This window comes from Kogia breviceps, chromosome 2 (genome assembly GCF_026419965.1).
Source record: "Kogia breviceps isolate mKogBre1 chromosome 2, mKogBre1 haplotype 1, whole genome shotgun sequence".
In the NCBI taxonomy this organism is placed as follows: Eukaryota; Metazoa; Chordata; class Mammalia; order Artiodactyla; family Physeteridae; genus Kogia; species Kogia breviceps.
Genome location: NC_081311.1, coordinates 169,497,662 through 169,517,197, shown reverse-complemented (window position 1 = coordinate 169,517,197; position 19,536 = coordinate 169,497,662). Strand labels below are relative to the sequence as shown.

Below are 19,536 nucleotides of genomic sequence, written 5' to 3'. Positions count from 1 at the left end.
AAACCACAAATAGTTATTTAAGTCCTCTATACCCTCATGTTCTAGCCTAACTGGATTATTTGATGTCTTCTGAACCCTCTTTGCCTTTCCTCCATTAGGCTTTTGGCTCATTCCATTTCCTTTTGTATATCCTCTCACTACTCACATTCACCTGCTGAACCATTCCTATCCTGCTTGGTCCATATGAAAAGCCATCTCTTCCATGAAGCCATTCCTAGTCTCCTCAACATGTAACACTCTCCAGTGAAAACCTCATGGGACTTCATATTTCTCTTATAGATATTATCATACTCTTTTTTGTTTCATAATTATTTATAAACATTTCTTATCCATCCCTGCCTCCATTAGGCTAAAAATAAGAACGATAATTCTTTCATCATTAAATACCTACAATATCTAGTATTACTCTATGTATATGTATAATAAAAGTATTCAATAAATAATTGTTTGACTAAATTGACCAAGAAAATATCATTGGCAATGAGTCAAAGCAGGTGACAATACAGCTATCATGAAATAAGATGATTATTCATTATTCTAAATATGAGAAGCTTTTTTTTTTTTTTTTTTTTTTGCGGTATGCGGGCCTCTCACTGTTGTGGCCTCTCCCATTGCGGAGCACAGGCTCCGGACGCACAGGCCTAGCGGCCATGGCTCACGGGCTTAGTTGCTCCGCGGCATGTGGGATCTTCCCGGACCAGGGCACGAACCCGTGTCTCCTGCATCGGCAGGCGGATTCTCAACCACTGCGCCACCAGGGAAGCCCAATATGAGAAGCTTTTGAAGTAGTTCAACCTTATAAGGAAATAGCCTAAGTTAACTCTTCTATATAATACCAATTATGAAGTCATATAACCACTGAGTACACAATGCATATATCATGATAGAGGGCAAATTATTTGAGTCAACATAAATTAAGGATGCTCAGATTTGGTGTTGAGAGTGGTATACCGAAAGAGCACAGAAAGAGCAGTAAATACACCTGGGTTATTTTTCCAGGTATATCAGCTGTGTAACTTTTTAAGTCACCTAATCTCTCTGAACATATATTTCCAAATGTGCACATGGGAAGAGTAATTCCTGGTCTGTATCAGTGGTCAAATTCTACCATGCATCAGAATCACCTGGAGGGCTTGATTTGGCCATATATTTGCATTTTAAAAAAATTCCCAGGTAAGTGGGTCCTTACATTGAGAACCACTGTCTTAAAGGGTAGTTCTGAGGTAAAAATGAATAGTGTACGTAGAAGTATTTAAAAATAGAAATACAGTTATAATTTACTCTTTATGCAAAATTTTTATGAACCTATGATATATTAAAATTCATGTTAGAAATCTGCCTATAATAGTTAAATATACATCATGTGGCCTACGAAAACAGATTTCAGAATTGCCAGAACAAGTATTTCCACATACTGTTTTCTAGCTAATATTTTACTATTAGCTAGAAAATAAATATTTTATTACACTGCCATTTATTTTATTAAACTTTCAGTTAGGAGATAAAATTTACTTCTTTAACTGCTTAATAATATTATATGTGACACTATAAACATTTTACTCTTAAAATGTTATATGACATATAAGTTTAAAAGAAGATGATATAGCAACTTAATTATTAAAAATAACAGATTTATCCAGAGAATACCTGTTCTTCTTCATTGATAGCAGATACATAACCCATAATACTTTGTATCTCTTCATGAGTTCCGCCTTTGCACAGAAAATATTTAATTAGTCCATACAAAGAAGTCCTTATTGTTCGAATATCATCTAGAGACAACTCACTATATTTACAATCACTCCTGAAAGAGAAAGTAAATGGGCAAGAATTGAAATTTGCAATTTTTATATTTTTGTACTTTTATATATAAAAGATTTCATAGTTTAAAAGAAGATGTTTCCATGTAATTATTAGAATTCATAGCATCTTTGGCTTCTTTTTCTTTTTAAGGAAAACCTTTTCAAGTTAGGAGTTGCAACGACAAAGACATAAATTGTTAAAACAGCTTATATTTATGCAATACTAAGACATAAATTGTTAAAACAGCTTATATTTATGCAATACTATGTAGCAGACACAGTTCTAAGTGCTTTACACATTATTAACTCATTTAATTTAATCCTCAAAACCACCATAGGAAGTCATACAGTTTTATTATCTCCTTGTCACAAAGCAGAAAACTTTAGCACAGAAAAGTTGAGTAAGTTGCCTATGGCTAGACAATTAATGAAACATAATATTCAAACCCAGTGTATGTGATCTACTGTTCATCATTTTAACCTCCACAACATCCTGGCTCTCTGAAGTTAAAGGTATTAGAATTGCTGGAAAATAAACAATCTAGATGTTCCAATCCAGTAACAGAAACAATATCAAACTGAGAAGCAGTAAGGATATCATACCCATAATAAATCCTAAGTGTATCTAGGAGAAACTGTACACCATACTTCTTTCGGAAAACTCTCCTGCTGTCCTTGATGATGGTGGAAAGATACTGTATGTGACCTAAAATAGAAAGTTCACTCTTAAATTATATACCTAAAATAAAGTCACGTAAGTAGTAATACATTTCTAAAACAACTATAAAATTTATCCAACAGCCTGCTCTCACCAATTCGAAAGGGAAAATCTCCACGGTTCCAAATACGGAAGTCAAAGAGTAAATACTGATACATTTGTTGCAGGAGTTGCATATTTTTCTCTAATGATACCTGCTCAATGAGCAATTGAATTGCCATCAATACATTAACATCCATCAAGGTGCTTGGCACCTGAAATCCAAATAGAAGATGGTTCTGTAAAGTTCAGTTTAAATAACTGTCATTAAGTTATAATTTGAAATGATTAATTCAGAACATCTACTAAATATAAAAATCTTGGTTAGAAAAATATAAACAATTTAAACATTATTTTTTCTGATGTAACTCTAGAACATATTCCTAAAATAGTGTCTTTAAATGATGAAATATCCCAAATACCAAAGTTAACACACAAGGTCCTTATATCAAAGATTATACACTGTTTTGTAAGATAAGTAGTTCTTATATAAGGTGATTCAAGTTTTAAAAGGCTGCTTGTGAAATAAATTATATCCACTAATATAACTTAAGCTATAATAGTATAATTTTAAAAATATATTTAATAATATATATATATTTATTTACTGGAAAGAAAAAACCTCAACACTAACTAGTAATTACAATCATCAGTCACATCCACATAACGTTAGACTAGCTCACCTTCTGAAGTAAGGCACCAAGAATGGCAACTCCATGGGAGTGAATAAGATTGTCCTGGTTAATAGGATGTCTTTGAATAAAGTGTTTCACAATCAAGATAAATGTTGCAATTAAATTTCTCTCTAGTCTTGACTCTGTGGAATTGTGAACATGTCATTAATTATCATAATTACGCTAATCACTTTTGTATCACATGTTCTATATCATATGCATATTGTAACAAACAAGGAATTTGGTTCAGGAATTTGCATCCAAAGTTCACTTGCAGAACATAAATATCAGAGAAATCGGTGACTGCATATTATATACTTATATGAACATGTAAATGTTTTCTCTACCTAAAATTAACGATGTTGTCCGATTTCTGCTAACAGTACAAACTAAGGATAGTCAAGAGTGTAGTCAACATCTTAGGTGTTTTGACTGAAGTATCGTGCACTTTTTGAACTCCATTAGTAAAATTAGGGATGGACTACTTCAGCTACAAATGGTTAAGTTTCTTCATCATGGTAGCAAGACATTTCAATCTATCTTTCAATTAATTCTCAAGTTTCTCAATGACTACTTCATGCTAATTTCAGCTTAATACCTGATGCCTTTGTGGAGTTCAATACCACCCAATCTCCTTCTACAGGTGTTATCAATTCAGGAACTGTGCTTTCATTCAATCCCTCAGGAATCTGTCCTTCACCAAAGTGGCTGATTTGTTCCATTAGAGGAAAGAGTACATTTACTCCACCTATGCAGTTTATGCTGTCCTGAAAGAGGAAACTACAATTTTTTAATCTTATAAAACACAGGCAATTTTCTCATTTAATACTTACACAGCATGTATGAGGTTACAATTTGCTAATAAACCTTTAAGCAAGGTATATGATGGCCTAAGCTAAAGGAAACGTGGTATGGGCATATGCTTTAAAGAGCAGCCTCAAGGGTCACTGAAATCTATACTCAAGAGACAAGGCCAGACCATTTTAATAAACCTTTGTTTTCTAAAGTTTATGAATTCCCAACATAGGCAATCTAAACATGACCCCAAGAGTAGACTTCATAATGTAACACTAGTGTTATAAGAGGTAACAACTGTCACAAGGCAATTAGTCACAACAAACAGGAGAACAAGTCATGAAAAAAAAGAATGTATTTGCAGTACAAATATGACTCCTCTACTTTAAGTTTACAAAAAAGGTGGAGTGAGTGGCTTCAACTGAAGTTCAAAGTGACTGACTATTCTGGATAGCTTAACAAAATATATTCATTATCTTAGACAAGTTACTAATTTCCCCAGCCTCAGTTTCTTCATCTGTAAGATGAGGATAATATTAATTCCCACTTTGTAAAGTTGTTACAAGGATGAGATAAGCTAATACATGAAAAGTGCTTAGTACCTGACATACAATGGGTGCTATATAAGATTAGCTATTATTAACTGCTAAAATGTTCTGAACTGCCGTGTTTACATACCTTAAGTCCGTAAACAACCTCTTCATAGTCTTTGCCTGTCTTTCATATTGATTTTTAAGGGCTTTTTACAGTAAGTAAACTAGAATTTTGGATGGGAAGTGGTTTTTTCCCAGTTGTCATTTCATTTAACTTTTTTGGGCTTTGATTTTGCTGCAGTATAAAAAAGCAATAGTCTTTTTCTTATTAATTCTGTTCCTTTTTGATTTCTACATATCTGTACTCAAGGCAACAAAGACTGCTTTGATTTTCAAGTATAATGTAAGACACAAATAATCAGCTTTTTCTATATAAGTAATCCATAAAACTAGCCTTATAAAACCAATCTTATACATGACATCAAACGTTAACTTACAAATTGGCAAACACGTCATAAATCTTACTATGTTAACAGGTAAGAATAAGTGTCCTAATCTCAACTAAGGATTAATCTCCAAAATATATAAACAGATCATGCAGCTCAATATTAAAAAAACAAACAACCCAATCAAAAAATGGGCAGAAGACCTAAATAGACATTTCTCCAAAGAAGACATACAGATGGCCAGGAGGCTCATGAAAAGCTACTCAACATCACTAATTATTAGAGAAACACAAATCAAAACTGCAATGAGGTATTATCTCACACTGGTTAGAATGGGCATCATTAGAAAATCTACAAGCAACAAATGCCGGAGAGGGTGTGGAGAAAAGGGAACCCTCTTGCACTGTTGGTGGGAATGTAAATTGATACAGACATTATGGAGAACAGTATGGAGGGTCCTTAAAAAACTAAAAATAGAATTACCATATGACCCAGCAATCCCACTACTAGGCATATACCCAAAGAAAACCATAATTCAAAAAGACACATACACCCCAATGTTCATTGCAGCACTATTTACAATAGCCAGGACATGGAAGCAACCTAAATCCCCATCGACAGACGAATGGATAAGGAAGATGTGGTACATATACACAATGGAATATTACTCAGCCATAACAAAGAACGAAATTGGGTCTTTTGTAGAGATGTGGATGGACCTAGAGACTGTCATACAGAGTGAAGTAAGTCAGAAAAAGAAAAACAAATATCACATATTAACGCATATATGTGGAATCTAGAAAAATGGTACAGATGAACTGGTTTGCAAGGCAGAAATAGAGACACAGATGTAGAGAACAAACGTATGGAAACCAAGGGGGAGAAAGCGGGTGGGGGGGATGAATTGGGAGATTGGGAATGACATATATACACTAATATGTTTAAAATAGATAACTAATAAGAACATGCTGTATAAAAATAAATAAATATAAAATTCAAATTTAAAAAACTTACAAATTGGCAAACAAGTCATAAATCTTACTATGTTAACAGGTAAGAATAAGTGTGCTTATCTCAAAGTCAAAGAGAAAAAAGCTTTATACCACATGAATAACATAAGATTAATACAAACTGATGGATTCATTTTTACATAGAAGAATTATCCTAATGATTTCTGTTCATTGAAACAATAAGCATATTTGGTATTAAATGACTAGAAGACAAAAGTTTTTTTTGTCATTATTTTTTTGCTGATTTATCAGCAAGTTCCAGTAAAACTATCTTTTATATTTATTTTACTTAGGCTATAATTTCTATTTAATATATCTTTTAAGGAAATCCTATATTTTAGAAATAGGATATCTCTGACTTTCACATTAGCCCAAATAATCTTTACTAGTTTAATCACTCAGTCAACAATGCTATTATGTATCCCTGTGCCAGGCACTGGGGGAAAAAGCAGTGTTCCCTCCTTTGAAGTTCTTAAGGACTACTGGAGAATCAAGCAAGCAAACAGTTAACTAGTCACCATGATAAGTGAAATAATAGAAACTGCTATAGGTACTCATGACAAGAATAGCTAACTCCATCTTGGGAAATAAGTAGAGGCCTTTAGATAGAAGCAAAGACATTACATCCAGCTAAGACATAAATATGAGGCACATGAAAAAGGCAGACAAGATATAATGGCTAGACGGGGTTATGAAGAAGACGAAAAATTACTCATCTTTAACCTCAGAGAGGAAAGATCTAAGTTTGTTTAAAGCTGATGGACAGGAGACTAGACAGGGAGAAGTATGTGATATAGAAGAAAAGGGATAATCAATGAAGTCTCTGAGGGGTTGAAATCTGTTACATAGTTTTAGGGATTAAATACCTTAAAAGTGGAGCTATTAACGAGGGCAGCATATTTTTCTTATGAAAACTGCTAAGCTCATGGCATAGTTTAAAAAGGTAACTACATTACAAACAAATCAAATAGTCATTCAACTACTTATTTATTTATCCTTCAAACTGTGTATCTGCAAACATTTTAAACAGGACTTATTCAGATCAATCCGGTGGTGCTCAAAAAACAAAAGTTTTTAAAGGATCAGTACACTTAAATAAATAATATGTTGCCCATCGTTCATCATTAACTTACCTTAATGTCCCAGTTTACTACTTTGTTTCCTGTTAACCTTCCATGCAAACAATTAGTAGATAAATCAAGACAGATTGAATTTTTGCAGGCCTAAAAATAAAAGAAAAATATGGCAAACAGCTAAGCACAATGAAGACAAAACATAACTTTAACTATATATGGAACATTTCACCATAATTTTAAAAGATATATAGTATAGTCAATGATAAGATGCTTACAATATTAAGTTTAGTATTACTATTCTCTGATTGTCTTTTAAAAGAATCAGGGACTAGATTCTAATGCACTCACTCATCAAATGCAGGTCACTGCTGCTTGTCATCTGACAGATAAGGATTAGCTAGAACTTACCATTTACCAATCACATAGTTTAAAATTCCTTCTATTCTAAACCAATATATGCAAACAGATTTTTGACTTTTTAAAAAATTCAATATTTTATTCCCATTAGTACAGAAAATTATCACAATACAAAAATCAAACCACAGGCATAAGACACTATTTTCCCTTATATTACTGACTTGACAATTTTAGTTATATTCAAATTAAGAGCTTTGTCTGCAACTCTAGAAATTGTTAAAGTTATTTGTTAACTTCCATAAAGGTTTATAAAGCAGGGAACCTCACATGTAACCTGTGAACTGGCAGATAATGAAACATCCTTGAATCTAATCCCCAGTCCAAAAGAAAATAAAGAAACCTACAAATTTTAGCACAGATGATGTGGTTGTTGCTTTTCTCTTAAGGCAACTAAGAAAACTTGATTTAATAAAGTAAATGTAAATTGAGTTTACATTTAACTCAACATAAACTATATTAGTCTCCGAGACAGAAAAGTCTTTCTCCTATTACCACCTTAGTTTGGTACTATGTATCTATGACCTGTCCAAACACAGTAATCTCCCTATGGTATGACTGCCTCCAGTCTCTCTCTCCAATCCAACTTTGACACTGTAGCTCAGGACCTTTTTCTAAAATGCAAACCTGAAAATAAATAAATAAATAAATAATAAAATGCAAACCTGATCATATCACTCTTCTTAAAATCCTATCCATTGCCTACTATTTAGCCTGGCATAAGAGGTTTGCTATGATCTGGCCTCCACTTGGCCCTCTAACTTCATTTCTGGACAACTGCTCCCACTCAGTGACCTATATACCCAAATACACATGGAATCCAGCTTTACATTCTATGCCTTTGTAGGTGTTGCTCACTGCACATCCCTCCCTTTACTCCGCCTTTTAAAACACAAATCAAACCATCTTTTCTATGATATTCTATCCTCCTGGAAGAACCTCTATGATATTCTATCCTCCTGGAAGAACCAACCACTCTTCCTTTGTACCCACACTGTATTTTGTATATAATTCCAACACAAAAATATTGTATAGTGGTTAAGGATACGCATTAAACAGGTTATGCATTCACTAGAATTATGAGGCTAGGCAAGTTACTTATCTTTCCTCAGCCTCAGACAACTAGAGCTTAGAAAAGATACAAAGAGTACAGTATAACCCTCAGAGATTTTGTAAAGATTAAGTGAAACAGTACATGTGAAACATTTAGCATAGTGCTTAATACATTGTAAACACCGAATAAATGGTAGCTAAAAAGAAAAATGCTTATAAAATTATATTGCACCTATTTTTTACACATTTATTTCACTTTAGATTGTAAACTTCTTAAAGCCAGAGGTTTTAACTTACTCATCTTTGTATCCTAAAAGTTCAGACAACTCTTGGCACAAAGAGAACACTCAAAAAATTTTTAATTGATGGTTAAACACCTCCTACAAATAAATACAAAGATGAAAAACTGTTGACTGCTAAAATTCCCTGGAGTAGCTTTTCCCAAACTACCACTTGTTAATAAGTGAAATGAAAATCAAAATGTGTTCTATGTTCAAATAACTGGTGAAAAAGTAGGATAAAACAAATGTGAACTAGTTTCTTTATAAGCAGAATTTTTCAAGTGTATGATCCATCTCCAAGAAGGATATACAGAATGCAACATTCCCTCAATGTTATTTAACCACAGAATTCTTGTATCATGATATGCTACCATTTTCAAGAAATGTTCCTCCAATAAACTGTTTTATTGTATATATTTGTCATATCCCGTTTTGTGAGGAAAAAAAGCTATTTTAAATATTACAGAATTTTTACTTCCAAAAGTAAAAATTCAACCTTAGTATTATTAAAATCAAAGTTACTTTGAAAAAAGGATATGCCAAAACGACTCAGTTAGTCATCACATGTCTAGACATGTCACCAATTAGTGAGATTAAGTCCAATTATTTCCTATCCAGCTATACGGAATAGTGGTAATGAAAATAAGTATAAGAGACAGTCCCTGGGGAAAAAAAAAAAAGAGAGAGAGATAGTCCCTGCCAGGAAATAACTTAAAATCTAGTTTGGTAAACAAACATGTATATCTTTGGGAAAAAGTATTATAAAAAGCACACAAATAAAAAATAAGAGACTCAAGAGATATTATAACCAATGCAATGTTCAAATGGATGCAAGATTAAATTTTTAAAAGGCTAAACAAATATTTTGGGGAAAACTGGAAAAATTTGAACATGGGTTGTAAAGGACATGAATTATTGATCATTTTCTCAGGTAGGTTAATGATTATGTTGTAAAGTTTAGGAGTAAAGTGTCTTGATTGTTATGTCGATCTGCTTTCACAAATGATTTGAGATAGATGAAGACCAAGTACAGCAAAATGTTAGTAACTGGTGAATTTAGGTAAAGAGTATACAGGATTTCACTTTACCATTCTTTCAACTTCTCTCTAGGTTTGAAATTAATCAAAATAAAAAGTTAAGGGGAAATACCACGTGACAAGTAAATTTTATTAGGTTACACATAAACAAGCATTCAAAGTAATAAATTATGACCATGTACTAGCTGGTTAAACTAGGGGGGAAAAGGTCTATGATGTATAATATCACACAACAGAAGCAACTTCTGGGTTATAGTAACATTAAATATAATGAAGGCAATTAATATTGTTTATGCCACTTCTCCTTTTCTTCCTCCCAGTTCTACCTTTGATCTTCTTTCCCTCAGCCCTTGCTAACCTCAATTACTTTCATTACATAAACGACTGTTCTTCAAGGAAAAAGGACTGGGCATGGTATGCATATACGTAGCTTTTCTTCTCCTTCTGATGTAAACATTTCTTTTGTTTTCTTGTTAACCACATTTTTAAAATAAACAGGGAATTCCCTGGCAGTCCAGTGGTTAGAACTCTGCGCTCTCACTGCCGAGGGCCCAGGTTCATTCCCTGGTCAGGGAACTAAGATCCCACAAGCCGTGCAGCCAAAAAATTTTAAAAATAAACAAAGAAAAAGTTGAGCACCGTCCTGTTTCATCTCTCCTTCCAAAAAAGGAGAATACATTTAAACAATTTCATTTACTGAAGTTGATTCATTAGTACAAATTCCCACTACAACCATTTCCATTCATACGACTGGGATAACATAATGATAACACTTGAACCATAGTTGAGAACTGCATCTTAATTTTTACTGCTTCTCATCTTCTTTTGAAAATTAATAATTTTTAAACAGTAATTCAAGCCCCTTCTTCTCAATTACCCACTGAAATGACAAAAGGAATAAAAATGGAATTTTAGTTCACAGCATAGTTACAGCTAGATGGACAGTCCATGCATTTACTCTGACCTTTGCAGTGTAGTGAAGAAGGATGTTACCAGGCAGGTCAGCCATGTCAGACTCTTGAAATTTCCAAGGGCTTAAACAGTTTGGACCTGAAAATTATTTATACACACATACACACACAAATCATTGAATATATATGGGCTCCTCAGGTCTGTGTAATCAGAAAAAATTTTTTAATTAAGCTGGTTCAAGCTTCTTATATAACACAGTTAAAACACATTAGCCAAAATGTACTTTATTTTTATATCACATCCAATTTGTCTAACACCTAGTAAAGTTCAGAGAGGGGGTAGATCAATCTCTACTACAGAAAGGAAATTTTATATAGCATTAAAAACTAATATAAAACATAACAAAGATTATACACTTATCAAATGTAAAACAATTCAAATTTGTGAGATAAAACAGCAAAAAAAACCAATCAATAATGTGAATAGATATCACAGAAATGGAACAGCAAATGAGTAGAAAAAAACTCTTGACTTTACTAAATAAAAAAACAAAACAAAACAAAAAATTAAAGCAAGGTTCCATTTATATCAAAAAATGGAGGAAACAGTATTTACCATTCCATCTTAATGAGGCTGTAGTGAGTTGGGTATACTTATGTGTTACTGGTAGGTACTGTCAATTGGTATATCCTTTATGAAAACTGAGTAGGTAACATGTATTGAGAGCTATAAAAATATTCACACCCTTTGAATATTTATCTTGGGAACTTATCATAAGCAAATCCATCAAAATACAACAACAAAAAAATTGGTACAATAGTTCATCATATTTAATGTTTGAAGTTTATAACAATATTAAAAATTATAAACAACCTAAGTAAGTCATGAATTATGAATCTAATGAAATATTATATAGCCATTAAAAATAATCATTATGAATAATATATAACAAATAATTATTGTTTATAAGAGTAGCATTTTAAGTAGGAAAATTGTAAGAGCAAAATCCAAACTATATAGCTATAATGACTACACTAAATGACTTATTATTAACTTGGAATTTATTTAGATTAAAGGTCAACTTCAAATACTTTGGTGAGTTTTAAAGTAACGACAAGGTTCTAATACAAACTTTTTAAGTGTGGACAGAGACATTCATCTCAAAACCCCATGTAATCTGAACAAAGACATTCTGACAAATAATAAGCTAATCTGCAGAGTTAATATACATAACTGCTTATAGGCTTAACTCCTGAATTTTGCAAATAGTTATGATCCAATAACAACCAGTGTGTATCTTTAAAATCAGAGCCAAATGAAAAAGAAAAAGCTAAAACAAAAACTTGTAATTTTATCCAAGAACTCCTAATTCTAATGCCTTCATGAATTCTGCAGATATATTAATATATAAATTACAAAAATGACAAATTTTGAATAAGACTCATATGACTCTAGAATCAGCTGTGTGACTTCTTATGAAGACAAACTTATAATTTGTTTCATCAATGTATTAAAATCTGCCAAAAGCACTGGCGGTATTATAGATTGAATTGTGTACCCCGCCCACTCAAAATTCCTATGTCGAAGCTCTAACCCCCAGTGTGACTGTATTTGGAGATAGGGCCTGTAAGGGGTAATTAAGGCTAAATGATGTCATAAAAGTCAGGCCCTAATTCAATAGGGCCCCTTCTAAGAAGAGGAAAAGACAGCAGAGATCTCTCTCTGCACATACACACAGAGAACATATTCCATGTGAGGAGAGAGCAAGAAGGCAGCCATCTATACTCCGGGAATAGAGGGTTCACCAGAGACCAAGCCTGACGGAAACTTGATCTTGGAATTCCAGCTTCCAGAATTCTAAGAAAATAGTGTTTAAGCTATCTATCTAGTCTAATAGACTAACACAGGCAGTATTATGGATGATATTTGAAATATTTCTCAAAGGTTTGTTTTTTATACATATCAAAAAATGTATAGTATACTATAATTAATTATAACATATAATGTACTTGAAAGTTGTGAAGAGAGTAAATCTTAAATGTTATCAACACACATTAAAAAATGGTAATTATGTGAGGGTATGGAGGTGTTAACCAACTTTATTACAGTAATCATTTTGCAGGGTATACGTGTATCAAATCAGCACATTGCATACCTTAAACTCATGTTATAATGTCAATATCTCAATAAAGCTAAGGGGAGTAAAAGTACTATATGTGGTGGGCTTTTTCTTCCCTTTCAGTTCCAGTTAAAACAAATATAGTTGACCCTTGAACAACATGAGGTGAACTGTGTGGGTCCACTCATATGTGGATTGTTTTCAATAGTAAATAGACAGCACCACAATCCGCAGATGCAGAACCATGCATACAAAGGAACTGCATATATATGGAGGGCCGACATAAGTTATATGTGGATTTTTGACTTCATGAAGGGTCGGCACCCCTAACCCTAGAGTTGTTCAATGGCCAACTGTACATTCTTTAGATCAAATATATTCTTCAGAATATATTTAGCCAACAGAAAAAACTATTTCAGTTTAATTAGGCAGTATGATGGTACATGCTCACCTGCTAAATATAATGCCTTCACCTGAAGAGGCTGCAGTGCTTCATAGAAGATGATAACAGACCCCAGTTGACCCTCCAGAGATGTGGGACACCCCCATTCACTATCTTGTGTTCCAGCTGATATCAATTTGGTAATCAACTTTGATTTTTCCATTGTTCCTCCCCAGGAAGCTGATGACAAAATTCCACCAAATGATGTTCGATGAGGGGTAACGGGAGAAGAAAAAGGTGGATCTGGGATTTGGGATGGTGGAGGAGTGGTGGTTCTTTGCCCAGCTGAACCAATGCAGCAAGAAATAAAAGGCTAAAATTAAGAAACAAACAAACATAATAAATTACACATTTTAATTAAATCTCTATCCTCATATTTAAAATAAAACAGTACATAAAATTAAGCAATACACTGAAAAACAAAGTTTTGTTTTTAATGGATCATGCTGTGTGCATATGTGTGTATACATAAGATATCATTACAGATGTTACATTTGGCCTATGGGATTTGGATGCATTACTTTTATAACTCACTTTACATCCTTCTGTAAATTTTGAATTTTTAATGAGTGTGTATTTAGTAAAAGTTGTTTTACTTCACTATATTCTAAAGTAGAGAAAACCACCTTTCTCCCTTAAAATTTATAAGCAGAGATTATAAAATTTATTATACACATCAGTATAATACTGCTAATTACAGATTACCGTGAAGTGATCATAGAAATGAACAACAAGACATTACCGGAATCCTAGGACTTGGAAAATAATCAAATAATCGAATCAACAATTCCATTATCTTCAGAAAAGGCCCTTTCAAAAATGTCCAAAAATTCTCAAAGAATTTTACACTAATGTTCCTTAAGAATCACCTCAGTAAATAAATTCTATCTTATCCCTAACTACAATGTAAATATTTAAGGTTTCTTCATTATTGTTTCAAAATCAATGAAAAATTTGATGATGGAAAGGAGTGCATCTAAATATTTGGTATACCTGGAGAGCTTTATTAAATGATCCTTTGTCCTGCTCTATTCAATTTCTTTGGCTTTCCTGTTACAAGTCTATTTTTCTAAGACTTTAATTACATTTGTTTCTTCCTTGAATTGTTTTTCTTTATTATATGTTGTCTGACTTCATCTAATGATGACAGGCTAACAGAATTAAATATTAACTTACTATATCTTAGTATGCAGAAAACACTAAAACTTACAGGCACATATTTAGAATAAACAGAAGCTTATACATTAAACTGAAAAAATTTTCAAGAGTTTGCAATCAATTGGTCCCATAAAGAGTAGGTTAGGGACTTCTCTGGTGGTCCAGTGGTAAAGAATCCACCCTATAATGCAGGGGATGTGGGTTTGATCCCTGGTCAGGGAACTAAGATCCCACAAGCCATGGGGCAACTAAGCCCGTGTGCCTCAGTGAGAGAGCCTGCGTGTCGCAAGCTATCGAGTGCACACGCCCTGGAGCCCACATGCCCTGGAGCCTGTGCGCGCCATAACTAGAGAGAGAAAACCCACACACCACAACTAGAGAGAACCCGCCTGCTGTAAGGAAAGATCCTGTATGCCTCAACAAAGATCCCATGTGCTGCAACTAAGACCCAACACGACCGCTCCCTGGCAAAAAAAAGGAAAATAAATAAATAATAAAATAAATATTTATTTTTTAAAAAAAGAGTAGGTTAGATGTGCTTACTTCATTTGTGGCAGGAAATCTCAGAGGGGCAGAGACCTTCTGCTGTCCATTGTCATAGATATATACGAGGCTCTGACCAAAGGGCCTTTTCCCAGGCATGTGAACAATGGTTATGTTGTGCTGGTAAAGTAAAACATATATTTTAAAAGTAAAAATTACATTAAGTCCTTGCAATAACAAATGTTTTCAGAGTATTACTATATAACTAGTTTGTGTGAAAGGTAGAACAGTAAGTTTAAGCATAATTAAATGCTGATTAAAATGATGCTGTTAAAGTAACAATTTTGCCTGTAGTACTTATAAAAAAGTTTCTGACTATTCTAGAAAATCTACACACAATTGTAACATAGTACTTTTTCTGCATTTTCCAAGTCTATGAGTGTTCTTTAGAATCAATGTTTCTAATGAGAAGCATTTTATTTTTTAAGAAAAGCAACAGAAATGCATTGTTTTTTAACAATTTCTGCTCTCATTTTGAATTGAAATTCAAAATCAAATTTGATTCTAGAAAACTTGAAAGAAATATAACAGTTCATTTTAATTTTTTTAGCAGAAAAATGACTACCGCTGAGATTATGATAAATGGTATTAACTCCTTTATAGGAAAACATGAATAGAACTTTAACATAAAATTAATCAACTCTCAACAAGCAAATGATAACACCTGATGTACACACACCAAATGTGTTTTTTTAAAAGGAAAGAACCCAGAAGTTAGATGTGATGCCCTAAAGCCTTACCCAGAGGGAATCACAGAAACTGTGGTCAGGAAGCATAACTGTTGCATATTCTCTTTTCGTGCACACTGCCACAACCAACATACCTGAATGGGTAATAAAAGCTTCAAACCCCATGCCACTTCCTGTAAAAAAGCTAACAAAAGTACGTATTATCAGAACTTTTGAAGTCAGTTGTACAGTTTCATCATCACTGGGGTACACAAAACCATAACTTCACCATGAATATCTTTACCAAATACACTGTGGCTTACATTCTATTGCCACAAACCATCAATCCCACCTTGCCTCAAAGTTGATTTTTAAATCATTTTTGGGCATAGCAGTTTAGTAAATTATAAAAGGTAGCCTTATACACAGAATGCTATTAGCAAACTCTAGCAAAACTATAAACTTTCAAATCTTCAAAATTCTTCCAAATAAGATTCAGAAAGAATGAATAAAGTCTTAAAAAATCACAAGGCATATTAAAATGTACTAGTTACTGAAGTAACTAAGTTTGGAAACACATAGGTTTTTCTGATCCTTTATATAAATATATAGTAGCATCCTCAATAGAACAGAGAAATCACCATTCATTTTCAAGTTTACTATTCCTTTTTCCTCCACTTTTACAATAGTTTTAAGAAGGAACTTTGTTTCCAAATTAGTTTCAGAACTTAACTAGCAAAATATTTGAGATATACAACTATTATTATGAAAGCAACAAAGCACTTATAATTAAACTGTGTACACCCTAAAGAGGAGAGGCTTCAGATAAACTGTTGTACATTTAAAAAGTAGATGCTTAGGACTTCCCTGGTGGCACAGTGGTTAAGAATCCGCCTGCCAATGCAGGGGGACACAGGTTTGAGTCCTGGTCTGGGAAGATCCCACATGCCGCAGAGCAACTCAGCCCGTGTACCACAAATACTAAGCTTGCGCTCTAGAGCCCACGAGCCACAACTACTGAGCCCACGTGCCACAACTACTGAAGCCTGTGTGCCTAGAGCCCGTGCTCCGCAACAAGAGAAGCCACTGCAATGAGAAGCCCGTGCACCACAATGAAGAGTAGTCCCCACTCGCTGCAACTAGAGGAAGCCCGTGTGCAGCAATGAAGACCCAGCACAGCCATAAATAAATAAATTAATTAAATTAAATTAAAGGTTAAAAAAAAAACGGTATTCGAGGAAAAAAGAAATAGATGCTTAGAAAAACGTTTTCCTGTTTAAGAATCACAGCATATATTATGACAGTATTCATTTATATTCCATAACTTGTACCAGTACCTGTACAATTGTTTTCTTTTTCCTCCTTTGTTAGCATTGCCAAGAGTCAACTGATCCTGATCTAAGCAAAACCAAGCATTGAAAGAAAAGGCAGACCCTGGCCATTTCTGTATGGAAGGCACAGAAATTCCTGCCATACTATGTGACAAATTAAAATACTGCAGTGCGCTCTCTAGACTTTGTTTTCGGGCCATTGTCAGGATTGCTCGAGTTACAAGAGTGGTATAGGGGTGAATGTACTCAGATTCATCCACTCTCAACAATCGTAGTAGTTGACAGATTTCTTCTGAGCTCACTGACTGACTCCCCAACGAACCATGGAGTGCAATCAAGTTCTCAGCACAAGTTCGATGGAGGGAAGAATGGGAATTAAGGGTTTCAATGATTCTAATTCCCATGTTTGCATTGACACAAGTAGTTCGACTCTGCCTGTTAATACAACAAATTCTTTTCAGCCAATCAGAGATGAAGATTTGCAGGTCATGGGATTCTAGCTCTGGAAGCCATTGGATAAGAAGCAAGAGAGGCTGGACATTACTAATGCCCAAAATTCCAACTGAAGTGTGATCACCCTCTACAGCCTGTAAAGCAACATAAGAGACAAAAGGTTAGTTACCATCTTTGATACAAAGATAATGGAACTTCTAATAAAGCTAAAAAAACTAACCATATTCATAAGTTCTTTAAGTAGTTCCAGTGGTGGCTGACCCAGTGATTTTAATACTTCAAACATATGTGTATAACCAATTCTTTCTTTAAATACTTCCTAAGAGAGGAGAAATCAATACATCAAAGCAGATTTTCAAAGACTGAATTTGTTAGATTAAAAATGTTGAATAATACCCATTTAAGTTAATTAACAATATTAAAAAGATTATGAGTTCAATATTTCTGTTTTCTTAAGTCAGATGTCTTCATCTTAAATAGATTCCATATACCTTCTGGAATACAATGCTACAATAAAATACCAAAATGTAAAACAAATGGAATTAGCAAAGATTGTGTATTATAAAATTGTTATACTACTTGCAGATCCCTTTACTTTCTTCACTTGATTTGTTATTAGTACAATATTACTTGAAATCAAAACAAAAATGGAGGAAAAAGTGAGGAGACTTTAGGAATAAAGGAGTAAGTAGCCTCAAAGAACTAGATTAAAGACTCCTGGCAATTTTGAGTAGTGGCCAAAAAAACTGGGTATGGTTTTCTCTCTGCTCTTTGTATTGAGTTGGCAAAAAAGTGCCTTCGGTTTTAAAGTAAAAATAAAAGACACATTTTTCATCTTCATCAAGAACTTTACTGAACAACGTATTCACCCTTTTGTTCCACTACCTTCTGCCATTTTTCAGGCAACTTCATAATTCCATCTTCCCAAAATTTTTATCTTTTTGATTACAGAACTCTTCCAAGTGCCTTTTAGAGTCTTCTGGGGAATTGAAATTTTTTCCATTAAGAGAATTTTGTAAAGACCTAAATAAATGGAAATCTGAAGGTGCAATGTCTGGTGAATACAGCGGATGAATCAGAACCTCCCAGCCAAGCTTACAGTTTTTGCCTGGTCATCAAAGAAACATGTGGTCTTGTGTTATCCTGATGGAAGATTATGCATTTTCTGTTGACTAATTCCGGATGCTTTTTTGTCAGATGCTGCTTTCAGTTGGCCTAATTGGGAGCAGTACTTGTTGGAATTAATCATTTGGTTTTCCGGAAGGAGCTCATAATAGAGGACTCCCTTCCAATCCCACCATGTACACAACCTCACCTTCTTTGGATGAAGACCGGCCTTTGGTGTGGTTGGTGGTGGTTCATTTCACTTGCCCCACAATCTCTTCTGTTCCACATTGTTGTACAGTATCCACTTTTCATCACCCGTCACAATTTTGCTTTTAAAATGGAACATTTTCATTACGTTTCAGTAGAAAATCGCATGCGGAAATACGGTCAAGAAGGTTTTTTCGCTGAACTTATGTGGAGCTCAAACATCAAAGCGATTCACATAACCAACCTGGTGCAAATGGTTTTCAACACTTGATTTGGATATTTTGAGTACGTCAGCTATCTCCCGCGTATAACGTTGATTGTTCTCAATTAATGTCTCCATTTGATCACTATCAACTTCAACTGGTCTACCTGACCATGGAGCATCATCCAGCAAGAAATCTCCAACATGAAACTTCGCAAACCGCTTTTGACACATTCGATCAGTCACAGCAACTTCTCCATACACTGCACAAATCTTTTTTTTGCATTTCAGTTGCGTTTTTACCTTTCTTGAAATAATAAAGCATAATATGCCGAAAATGTTGCTTTTGTTCTTCCATCTTCAATATTAAAATGGCTAACAAAAATTCACCAATTTGTTAAGTCCTTTTTAAAATGCATGCTGATATGACAGGTGTCACATACAATCTAGCAAAACTGTTTCAAATGAAGTTAAAGATAACTAAGTGCTACTAGAGCCATCTTACGGGAAAAAAAC

The 19,536-nt window shown here is 33.8% G+C and overlaps 1 protein-coding gene across 8 annotated transcripts in view; it reads right to left on the bottom strand.

Moving 5' to 3' along the window:
- Positions 1–19,536, bottom strand: part of NBEAL1 (neurobeachin like 1) — a 180,892-nt gene that overhangs the window by 90,535 nt on the left and 70,821 nt on the right. For all 8 annotated transcript variants that reach the window (XM_067026594.1, XM_067026592.1, XM_067026598.1 and 5 more), the window contains 12 exons: positions 17,725–17,823; positions 17,058–17,638; positions 15,793–15,925; positions 15,053–15,172; positions 13,361–13,664; positions 10,843–10,928; positions 7,151–7,240; positions 3,832–4,000; positions 3,243–3,376; positions 2,615–2,774; positions 2,406–2,508; positions 1,648–1,804 (listed from right to left, as the gene is read on the bottom strand). In XM_067026594.1, coding sequence (XP_066882695.1) covers positions 1,648–1,804; positions 2,406–2,508; positions 2,615–2,774; positions 3,243–3,376; positions 3,832–4,000; positions 7,151–7,240; positions 10,843–10,928; positions 13,361–13,664; positions 15,053–15,172; positions 15,793–15,925; positions 17,058–17,638; positions 17,725–17,823 — 2,136 coding nt within the window. The remainder of the gene's footprint in view (positions 1–1,647; positions 1,805–2,405; positions 2,509–2,614; positions 2,775–3,242; positions 3,377–3,831; positions 4,001–7,150; positions 7,241–10,842; positions 10,929–13,360; positions 13,665–15,052; positions 15,173–15,792; positions 15,926–17,057; positions 17,639–17,724; positions 17,824–19,536) is intronic.